Here is a 12,547-nt window from a genome sequence, read left to right as displayed (position 1 = left end):
ATCTTGGCAGTGGGGATATGCCTGAAAGTAGCTGACTGCCAGTGGCATTGATAACTGTGACTGTGCAAAAAAAAAAAAGAGAGAGAGAGAGAGAGAGAAAGAGAAAGAGAGAGAGAGAGAGAGAGAGAGAGAGAGAGAGAGAGAGAGAGAGAGAGAGAGAGAGAGAGAGAGAGAGGAGAGCTCTGATGAAAGAGAGACAGAGGAAAAAGGAGCCTGCTTGCCGGAGAGAGAGTGAAGGATCCGAAAGGAGGGGTTGCGAAAGGGAGATTTTTATTGGAAGCAGTTAAAGTGGTTGCTATGAGACCTGTTCCAGCAAACAGAGGCACAGCAGCCAGCCTGAAACTGATTGTTCTTATCTCTTTTACGAAATCTTTTTTTTTACACAGTTTTTGAGTTTAATATCCTAGTAAGCACCTGACAGTGCTGTGTGTTTGTGTTTTATTTTTTTCCCCATCCTGCTCTTTCTTTTCTTCCTTCTCCTGTACTACTTCTTCAGTCCTTGCTGTAAGATGGAGATAGAGAATGAGACCATCTGCTCCTCAGGCAGCTCCTCAGGAGGGTCCAGAGAGTACAAGGTGGTGATGTTGGGAGCAGGGGGAGTTGGTAAAAGCGGTAAGTTTTTAATACCAAATGTTGGGTATAGAGGAACAAGGAAAGTAGACAACTTTAGAAAGGCAAAGAAATGATGCTGCTATTGGTGAGGGATTATTGCTTCAGCTTAACTGATATCCATCAGAAACATTAAAATGAGTTATAATTGCTAACTGAATGCTGATGAGTCAGCTGAATTTAATTGCATACAGCAATGCTACATAAGATTCTAAGTAATATTTTCCCCTTCATAATTCATATGTTTATAATTCATAATTGTTATTTACTATTGCATTATCTTTGTTAAGTGGTCACAGTGCTTTAGGTGGTACAAGTTGCAGCATTGGTTCCTATCCTTAATGTACTCACTTATCACATTGTTGGAGAAGTAGCATAATTTTGTGAATAGATCACACAGCTTAGTATCAGAAGAACTGGAATCAAGGCCTACCTAGGACTATTGGCAAGTCACTTTTAAACTTTCTAAGTGTTGGTTTCCTTGTGTATAAAATAAGGATAATAAAACATACTATCTCACAGAGTTATTGTAAGGCAAGTGATATATATATATAAAGGATATATTACAGTGACTTTGACCAAATTGCACTCTCTAAGCTTGTTTCTGTGTATGTAAAATGGGTATAATATGACTTGTGCTACCTAGCTCACAGCTTTGTAAGAAAAGTACTATATAAATATGATTTATTGACCTAATATCATAAGTGTGGGAAAAAAATCACTTAAACACTTTTAAGTCTTTGTTTTCTCATCTGTAGAATGGAAATAATAAACTTACATTGCCTTCTTCATGGGGTTGTCATCAGGAAAATATTTTATAGGTTTCAAAAGACTGTTTAATTATGTTATACATACAGGTGGTGTTGTGGTAGAATCCTAGGCTTGGAATCAGGAAGACCTGAATTCAAATCGTTCCATAGGCACTTATTAGCAAGGTGACCCTGGTCAAGTCACTTACTCTTTCTCAACCCCTCTCAACCTGCTTCCATAGCTGCAAAAAGAGGATACTAATGATATAATAACTACCTGAAAGCATTGTTGTGAGGATCAAATTATTGTTAAAGAGCTGAATAAAGATAGGATCTGGAACTATGATTTCATTGGCATTTTATTTTGTTGTTCAGTCATTTTTAGTCCTGTCTGATTCTTCATGACCCCAATTGGGATTTTCTTGGTAGAGATACTGGAGTGGTTTGCCATTTTCTTCTCCAGTTCATTTTACAGATGAGGCAACTGAGGCAAACAGCCTTGTCCGAGGTACACAGCCATTAAGTGCCTATGATCAGATTTGAACTCAGTCATCCTGACTCCAGGGAGGACACTCTACTGCACCAAGGAACTTTTAGATGAGGAAACAGACTCCTTACCAAAACAGGCAGGAAACTTTTCTCCTGCACATACTCTTAGAGAGTTGCCTAGGCACTAAGAGGTTAAATGACTTGTCTAGGATCACAGAGCCAGTATATGTCAGAGGTAGGACCTGATCCGAAGTCTTTGTTTCTCTGAGTCAGGCCCTCTTTTCACTAAAAAATACTCAAAGTACATTATAAGTGTTAGTGGCTGTTGTTGCTACTGCTGTTGCTAAAGTTCTTGTTAATTTTTTAAGTCCTCTGACAGACTACAAATTTATTGAAATCAGGTATTATTTATTAAATAATAAATATTTCTGGCACCTGGACCCTATTCTGAATGGAATATACACCAAATAAGTGTTTTCTGAAGTGCTGCTGAATGTTTGGACAAGTGATAAAACTATTCAATGAGCACATAAATATACAATAATAGAGAAGATTGATAGTCTTAATGTATATGTTGGGGAAGGAGGCATAACTGGGCTGGGTTTTGAAGGATAGGAAGAAAGTTCATTTTGGATGTGAAGTCAGAAGTGGCCATCAAGGTAAAAGAGATAAGCTGGCCTACTTAAATTAAATTTTGAGAGAATAAAGGTAAACAAAAAGTTATAAGAATATGTCATAATGAAGAAGCTAATATATGGGGGTGATCTGTTTGGTTAGAATCCAAATAAGTCAAAGTGAGTGATTTTATTTGTATATAGAAAGGCAAAAGATGTTAGGAGTGGTGTTTTTGGAGGGTATTAATAAGGCCACAATGGCAGATGAGAAAGATGAGTAAGGCAGCAGCATCTGAGGCTGATAGGATTGAAAAGGCCTCAAGGCAAGGATGTCACTGAAAGGGACACAATGATTCCCAGTCACATGCTTAAGATCCACGTTAGGGATCTAATCATTGAAGTGTCACAAAAAATGGAGCAGGACCCAAAGTTATTGTGGAGAGAAAAGCTATAGGCCTTACAACAAATTCACCATTGGCTTAAAAAAATAAAATAAAGTGAAGTTGATTATAAGTATGAGAAACCAAGGCACTGATGGTAACCCCCAAAGAAATACAAAAGGGGAGAAGGGAGAAAAACATTCAGATTGAGGTGATAGCAAAGTGTCAATACAAGAAGCAAAATTGAATGGAGAGGTGAAATTAGGGAAAGGAAAATATGGTTCTGGAAGTGCTCTGCCATCAGAGCAGTTGTCAAAGCAAGGAAAAATGAATCATCTTACACAAGGAGAAAAGTGAGGAGAGAAAAGTTTTACAATTCTGAAATGGCCAGGCATTTTAAGGAGCATTTCTAAATGGTCCATATCTAAGTGGTCAGTACTGAATTGCTCATATGCAGGTGTCTTTGAATATTTATATATGCATAGAAACCTACATACAAGCAATATGTATAACATGTGTACTCACATACAAGCATATACTACATATAGATATTCTCTCTCTCTAAATGTATATGTGTGTGTGTGTGTGTGTGTGTGTGTGTGTGTGTGTGTGTGTGTAAATGAATGAAAGTGATAGAAGGGTGAGGAAGTGAGAAATGCTGAAAAGGATCAGATATTGGTGAGAAAAGGAGATAAGGAAGGGGAATAGAGGGCAAAGGACAAGAAAAGGGGAATAGAGGGAAGGGGAAAGGACAGGAGGGGATGGAGAGTGAGAAAAGGAGGAGAGCATACTATTTTGTAGACTAGGTGAAACAGATGCCTGCAGCAATCACATATTCACTCCCATATTATCTTGGCTATTTCTATTTCCTTGTGAATCTTTAGGAACTGGGGAGATCCACAGATATGGAAATGTGATAATTAGCTTAAAACCTGACCTATTCTATAGTGACAGCCATGGAGCCAGTGGAAGATAAAAGTCTGGAAGAAAGTATCTTTCAAAAGAAATATTCTTTTGTTAGAGATAATAAATGTCTCCCTCCCCTCAATACACATACACGCCTGTGTCGACCCTCAATATTAAATACTTTGATTAACCATTGTCACAAGTTCCCAGAGAAAATTTTGAGGCCTTGGCTGAAGCAGCCCCATTTTTGTTCTGCATGAAAAAAAAATGCATGGGCTATAATTAAATCTTCAGGAAATTACTTTTCCAAATGTGATAAAGTCAAATATGAGCTTCCAGCCAGCATGATCAACCTGGTCAGGAAAAGGAAAGAGAAGGCCAATTAGTCCGATTAGTAATTATATAAACCAGGAGTATTTTGTTGCTTATCCAGAAGGTAAACTATATATTCCTACAATAGCAAATTTGAAAGAATGATGTAGCCAAATATTTGGAATCATAGCCTGGATTTTCTAGCTAAAATTCCTGGACTATATTTTTTGTTCCAATTATTTGTCCAATGATAAAACACATTGATATTCAGGAACAAGTAGCATGTATAACTTCTGTATTTCTGTGGTCTGGGAAGTAAATTGGCTGAGGTTATTTAAAATCAGAGCCTATAGGCTTAAGCCACTTCCTCTTCTCATATGTTACCTTTCTTTTAGCAATTCACATGAATTGATTTCAATTCCATAATTGTCCTTTATTCTGCATTTAATAACCAAGGGGCCACAGGTTTTTGTTTTGTTTTTCTTTTCATCTCTAATGTACTAACTCCAAAATTTGTATTTTAGTTAATTGACCTCTTTCCAAGGCCTCTCTCCAAATCAGAAAACCACTCTTATAATAATTTCATGACTAAGGAGGAGTGGAGGATTCTTAAGCTCAAATAAAAAGACCAATGAACTTTTTTTTTTTCCTAACACAGGCCTCCATGACAGAAATGGGTTTGGAAGGGCTCATACAAATTTGGTACTTAAGTACAATAGAATAATGAAATTTCCAAAGAGATACCCTGAAATTGCTTCTTAATCTTCATACCATAAAATATTTAGGTAAATTTATGGCAGGAAAACTAATTAAATACTTGGGAAAAATCACTTCCCCTCTCATATTCTTGGTATCAAAATTTATTAAATGAAAGGATTGGACTAAATAATATCTAATGTCCTTTTCAACTCTAATTTTTATGATTAATTAGTCAAAATTATTTATTGAATACTTTCTGTTGACCCAGCACTTTGCTAAATACTATAGGAGACACAAGGGAAATATAAGGCATGGGTTAAGTTCCTTGCCCTCAAAGTCACAATGATCGATTGTGAGAAAGTTCATACTATTTGATGTACCTCCTCGACTTTCTGAGTATGACATCAAAGTCTCCTGTACTTTTCTGAAATGCTTATGTCTCCTAGTGTTCTGAGTAGGGTTGGAATCCTGGGACCTATGAGTCATATTGTTTGAAATCATGCGGCATTTTTAAAGTTTTTGTAAGTTGTGTTAATTTTCCATCCCCGCTTGCCAACCCCCCATATGAGTGTGTATATGTATGTATATGTATATATACATATACGCATATATGTATGTGTGTGTTTATCTACACATACATCTAATTTTACATACACATTACAACTAATTATGTAGTTCATGTATATATCTATATACATGTATATATGCAATGTGAATGTAGGTATATATACGGATATGTACAAATAAAGGGGAAATTAACAAAATCATCATCAACAGCACCTTTCTCACAGGATTGTTATAAGGATCAAAAGAATTAACCTATGCAAAGTGCTTTAAAACCTTATGGTGCCATGCCTAGCTAACAATAACTATTTATTAGCACTACCTTTGACTTGCTTTAATTCTACTTTCTGCCCAAAGAAATGTGTGTGTATACACACACACACATACACACACAGACATATACACATATAATACACATACATGCATATACATGTGTATGTGTGTGTGTATATTTTTCCCCTGAGGTTCCTACCTTCCTTTTGTGGGCATAGTATTTGCTGAAGGGAGAATATAAAGGATATTTTGAGGGAAATACTGAAAGGCAAAAAAAAAATTAAAAAGTAGCTTAAGAAGAAACATAAGCAATGCTGAGAAAATCTGAGGAAAATCATCCCCTCAGAAAGAAGTGCTTGAGGAGAAAGACACATTAAGTTCTTAGAGGACAGGAGTAACAGCAGGACACTAGAAGCAAAAATATTGGTTTCCTGTAAATGTGGCTGCAAGTCACTGTTTCCTAGCAGATCATTTTCATTTGACTGTTTGGGACTTGGAAATATAGTGTTCTGAAACTTTCAATTGAAGTACTGTTTTCAGGACTAAGAGACTATCATTTATTAATTAATTTTGTTTGGCATAAATGTGGTGGTTGGGTTCTCAAAGTAAGATAAAAATGGGTCATCAATCACAAGGATCGCCTGATCTGAGGTTGAGAATCCACTCAAGAACAATCTTAAAGTGCAACATGGCAAAGCAGATAGAGAGCTAGCCTTGGATTCAGGAATATCTGTGTTCAAGTTCAATGTCTACTATAAAGTGTCTGTGTGACCCTGGAGGAATCACAACCTCTCAGAGCTGAAAGCTTTTCAGAGTCCATGTTGCATAAGAAAAGAAAAGCTGCTGTATTACAAGAAGTTTCCATGAAAACACAGGTTTAGTTGCTAAAAGGAAAAATAAAAACTAAGCTAAAATAGTAAAACAACAACTATCTTTTCAAAGCTTCCAGCTTCACCTGTCAATATGTAGTTGACATTTTGTCACTGAGGAATAATGCTATCAAATTTATTGAGGTTCAAGTAAGTTCAGTGACTTTCCCAAAATCAAATAGCTTACTTGTTAGTCTTATAAGTCATTTTTAAAACTTTTATACAAAAGTTATATTATACAAAATTCATATGTGGATGTTGCGTTCAAATGGCTTAGGTACTAGTTGCTGCCCTGTGAATCCTTATGTACACATACACATGAAGACATATTTTGGTACATGTGTACCTACCTAACTACATACTTTCAAACATACATACAAACATACACATACACGCATACATTGGCAACAAAGAAAATTCACTACAAGAATAATTTATTCCTTTTTCTTATTTCATAGCCAGCTTCAGAGTGGTTACTAATTCCTTTTTCCAAACAGGTACTGAAAAAACATTTTGGGGGAAATCATTTTTCTAGTACAGCAGAAAGTTCATTGGCCATGGAGTCAGAAAATGGGTTTAAGCTCTGACTGTTTGATCTTGGGCAGAGAACTTTACCTTTTCACCTCAAGTCAAGTAAAGTCTACCAGCATTTATTAAGAGTCACAATGTGCCAGGCAGGGTGCTAAATTCTGGGATTACAAATACAAGCAGAGAGAAAAATAGGCATTGCCCTGTAATGGCAAGCAAAGTGGGACTTTTAGCTGTCTTTTGTTTTGGAGTGCTTCTCAGCACTAAGGCAATCAAGTGCCTTTGAGTCTTGCCTTTGTTTCAATGAAGAGTCTTTGATGACTTGCTTAAGTTACAAGAAAGCCCCAGGCTTACATCCTTAACTTGCTAAGTGTTCAGCCCAGGCCTACACCCTTTCACTGATTGGATCTCAGCCTCACTCATTGGAAGAGTGTTGGTAGGGACACTCTGAGTAGCTGTTAAGGAGCACCGCCCCCCTTTTCCCCCTTTGAAAACCCAGATGTTGGTGCCTCTCTCTCTGGGAACCATGTATATATAGCTTAGGTCAGACAGCTAGAAGTCGGTCTGTTGATTTGTGTTATTTGCTCTGTTTATATTTTCTCTGTTTGTAATTTCTGTTGTGTTTGCTCTGAAGTTGAGGGTGCTAACTTTTCCCCCGAACTAAGCGAATGATATATGTATGTTTAATTAAAGTGAAATTGTAAACTCCTTAAAGTTGCTTTCCTTTGAAAAGCAGATCAAAGAACCTGTGCTAGCAGCCCTCCTGTATGCTGGTGTTATTGGCCTTTCACAGCCACAGAAACTGCAAGTAACATTGTTGTTACATGCCCTCAGGGGAACACAGAATCTATTCTAATGGGGGAGGTTAACACATAAAAGTAAGCTAAAAGGGAGAACAAGGAGGATAGGGGTGATATAATATATCATCTTAGTATGTATTATCTCCCTTCACATACTTGATGGTTCAGCCAAATGGTTATTCATGTTTTTCTTCAAAGTTCAGCTCAAATCCCATGAGGCCTTCCCTGGCCCCCCTTTCTCTCTCCAAAATATTGCCTTTTATTTATTTTATATATAATTATTGTGTGTATACTTATTTTACCCATGTAGTCTCACCAATTAGAATGTACTCTCCTTGAGGGCAAGAAGAATATTAAATTTTTGTCTTTCTATCCTCAATATCTAGTAGAGTGTCAGGTACTGAGTAGGTACTTAAGTGATTGCTGATTAATCTATAGAATACTGTAACAATATTTTCTCCAGGTGGTCCTTAATGATTGATTGTATTCATGTGTATAAAGGCTATTAATTACACTTCCTTCATCTTTAAACTTCAAAAACTTGATGATTTGATCAGTACAAATGCTTTCTACAATAATGTGCATCATGTCACCTTCATAAACACTGAGTTCTTCTATTCAATAAAAAGAAATTAATTATTATTCCTTAAGTTCACAAATTTAGGGAACTGGAAGAGACCCCACATTTTGGTTATATGAACCTAGACAAGTAACTTAATCTCTGACAACCTCAGTTTTCTTATCTGTGAAAAGGAGATAATAGTATCTGTTTCACTTACCATCAAAGGATTCTTCTGGGGATCAAATGAGACAGTGTACAGAAATTGACTTATAAACCGTAAAGCCATACATGGATTTCACACTCATGAGTGGCATGAGGGCAGAAAGGGCCAATTTTTCTGCATTGTAATCTAGTATTTATAACCATCTTTTATTGCAAATGCATTACTGGAAAATGGCATGTAAGTTTAAAAAAAAAACATATCATGTCCCAAATACATTAGTGTGGTACATTATATAGTATAAAGTATTGATGGTTAGTTATTTGAAAAAGGAAAAAATTGTTTTTTTAAAGTGATTAAATATGTCCTGCTTTTTGCCAATTTGTAAGTGATATGGCTTGCAAGTTTAAATTTTTTTTTGGTAATTTTTTTTCCTTAATAGCATAGCTTTATTTTCTAAAGTAAACCTTCAGAAAAGAGAAGAAAACAATATCTCAACAATAAAATCTCGATGGCCATGTTTACATGAGCAAAATAAAAAGGTGATTTGTGCATTTAACACATGATATAGCTTCAAGAACCCTTTATTCACAATCAGAGTACCTGGGCCAAATCCTGGCTCTACTATTTAGCACCTGAAAGACTCGTTTCACTTGAGCCCAGACTCTTTATCTGCTGAATGAGAGACGAAATGATTGCTGAGGTTCCTTCTGGCTTTAAACAGGATCATATGAACTAATCCAAGCCAACCAGGATTGAGTAAACATCTTTTCAAGTTATAGGGATAATGATAAAAAAAATAAAAGCAGACAGAAAAAACAACTCCTACCCTCCAGGAGCTTACATTCTATTATGGGGAGGGATTCAACATGCAAAGTGATAAATACATATATTATTAAAAGGAACAGGGAGAGAACAATGACAACTAGAGGGAAGAGCATAGGGTACCCATTGGTGGTGGATCATGAGACAGAAGTCAGAGATTCTAAGAGGAAGATATGAAGAGAGAGCTCTTTCTAGACAAAAGGTACAGCTCACATAAAAGCATGAAACTGGGAAATAGAACCTCAGGTTTGAGGATCAATCAGTAAGCAATTTTGGTTGGAGCATAGAATTGTGAGAGGTAGCAATGTGCAATGAGCTTTGGACAGGTAAACTAGAGGCAGATTCTGAGGGGATTTAAAGGGAAATCTGATCATTTCAGTTAATATAGAGAGCCTATGGGAATTGCTCAATGGCTATTCTTTATCCTCACTCTCAGGCTATTAGGTCTGAAATATTAGAAATTATTTCCCTAGCCCCTGCTCTTCATGTTTTCTGGACACTCATGGCCTAAATGCCAAAACCACAATAAAGAGAAGAAGAAAGAAAACAAATTTACACCCCGGTTGCTCATTGGTTTCATCCTTAATTGTATCCTTACTCATTAGGACAGAAAAAGACATCACTCACTAAAACTGACTCAGCAAGAATTGGCTTAGAGGTTGGTAATGGGCTTAGTAGAAAATGAATTCATTTTCAGACACTCTACAAGTAACAGAAGAAATACAATTCAGGGAGGAACACATTAACTAGAAGTATTTCCAAGATTATATGTGCTATGCATTTAAATTGGTATAGGTCAGGTTATTCAACCAAGTGGCTATGTCACTGGTCTCTATTTATTATTATTATTTTGTGTGTGGGCATAGACTACTTTTCACTTTATCTGATATGGAGGTACAATGGAAAGGATCACAGCATATTAGGGCTAGAAGTTTCCTTAGAATCACCTATTTCAAGGATTCTTATCATAGATAGCTTTTTAGGGGATCCATGAACTTGGATGTGAAAAAATACTTCTTTGTTTCAATATATTAGATTTCATTTCTCATCTTACACATTTTATTTTATGCATTATTCTGGAAAAAAAAAAAAAAAAAACCTCATAGACTTCACCAGAATGAAAGTTGTGTCCATGATAAAAAGAAAATTTAAGAACCTCTGATTAGTCCAACCCCCGCCCCCTCATTTTTATAGATAACTGAGACTCAAGGGAGTAAAATTATTTACCCAAAGTCATGAAGTTAGTAAGCAATGGAGCTCTCAGTTAAACCAAGGGTTTTCCTGTATTCTCTTCCCCCTTTTATACTGGATCAGGAGTCTAAAGATCCATATTCTTAACTATGGTCTCTTACTTATTATTTAAATGACTTTTGGGAAGTCACTTGAATATAAATAGTGCCAATAACTGTTGCATATATAACAGAGCAACAGAATTTGGGTGATATGGGCACAAAATAAAATTAAGTATTGATAGATAACTGTCAGATTCTTGCTTGTCATTCAAAGCTCAGATCACAAGACAGTTCTTTTGTGAAGCCTTTCTTTATGGCAGCCACAAGTAATTTCTCCTTCACCTGACTTGATACATGTTTTTGCTCCTGTTATGCACTTTTTTATCTTAATTTATTTACTTTAGGAGGGGAATAAGAATCTGATTTCATTGCCATAGAACACTCTTGGTAGGAATTCTTCTGATGTAGATCAACCACTATTCTCATATTCTATAGTCTCCTGGGAGCACTGAGATGGTCAGTGACTTCTGCAAGTTCACACAGCTTGTATCTGTCAGGGGCAAGCCTTAATCTCAGATCTTCCTGACTCTGAAAAGTGGCTTTCTATATACTGTACCATGCCACCATCCTCTTTTAATTTAAATTTAAATGTAAAGTTTAGTAAATTTTGTATCTGCCTCATTCATTTAATAAGTTACTTAATGTCTCTCAGCCTCAGTTTCCTTATCTGTAAAATGGTGATGATGAGAAAGTTGATGATGATGATGATGATAATGAGGATGATTATAATACTGTAGTAATATGCTTAAAGGGAGGTTTAAAGAGCAATTTATTTAATATATTTAAAGCAGTCACAAAATTTAAAGCTTAGTAATCCATTTAGAGAATTGAGCTAATCTTTAAGGTATATAAATATCAGCTATTATTATTGTAGGTCCCAGGAGTTTTTTTTAAAGCTGTCTAGATTCTTTTATATATTAAATACTTAGCTGAATGAATTAATTTATATGTATATGTGTTTGTGTTTATATACACACACATATATATGTATATTTATAAGTGTGTATATCCATCATATTTTCCACTATGTAGCTACCATCTTAATTTGTTTCCATGACCTAAAAATAGGCCCAGTCTTGTATCAACAGGGACATCAGCAACTCCGTGGTGAAATTTGGGAGGAGCTTCCGAAAGTCCCCTAGCCTAGAGCTTCTAACAATGACAAAAATTTTCCTATTAGATTTTCAGTGATATGGGTTAAGAGATTCATTTATTCAAGCTCCCTATTAAATGTAAATGCCCTCTGGAAAGGGCTTGTTGTCAGCAATAATATCTCAATGTAAATTAGTCCATCAGATTAGCAGCAACCACCTAGCAGGTCTCTGAGGCAAGAGGAAAAAAATACTTGTTGGATCTGGGTTAATATTTATGACATTAAAGGGCAGAGAACTGATAAGAAAGATGATCTAGATGCAATATTTTGTCAGATGAGGGGCAGGACAGCCAGGGAATAGTCTCAAGGAGGTTATGCTGAAAGGAAAAAAGGAAAAAATAAGGAGGAATCCTGAGGCTTCATTCCTTTTATACTTTTGCTGAGTATCTGCTCTGTTTCTGAGTCATTAGGGCTCACATCCCTTTTCTTTTTGCTGGGTCTTGATTATTGATTTCAATTACCATGGTCAAACTGATAGCTAGAGAGTGTCCAGCATCAATGAAATGGCTAAAAGGAAGTTTTCTTTGGCCACAATAAATGCCACTCCACAAAATAAAGCAGAGGTCAGTAGTTTATTGTATAGGTGGAGACAGAGATGTGAATTGCATTGGGTATTGCATACCTGCCATTATATCTCCTCCCGCTCCATCTCATACCCAAGATTCCTGGTATTGATTGGTTTCACCTATTGTCTCTGGAGTAGTCACTGAAGGGACTATAATAATGAGACTTTGCTTGTCACCCCTCTAAATAATCTCTTCTT

General features: G+C 36.1%; 1 protein-coding gene across 1 annotated transcript in view; it reads left to right on the top strand.

Annotated features, from left to right (window-relative positions):
- Positions 1-509: 509 nt before the first annotated feature.
- Positions 510-12,547, top strand: part of RIT2 (Ras like without CAAX 2) — a 545,873-nt gene continuing 533,835 nt past the window's right edge. The window contains exon 1 of the mRNA XM_036762031.1: positions 510-612. Within this exon, the coding sequence (XP_036617926.1) occupies positions 510-612 (103 nt within the window). The remainder of the gene's footprint in view (positions 613-12,547) is intronic.

This window comes from Trichosurus vulpecula, chromosome 1 (genome assembly GCF_011100635.1).
Source record: "Trichosurus vulpecula isolate mTriVul1 chromosome 1, mTriVul1.pri, whole genome shotgun sequence".
Classification (NCBI taxonomy): Eukaryota; Metazoa; Chordata; class Mammalia; order Diprotodontia; family Phalangeridae; genus Trichosurus; species Trichosurus vulpecula.
The sequence above is the reverse complement of the archived record's forward strand: the minus strand, read 5'-3'. Positions and strand labels throughout refer to the sequence as shown.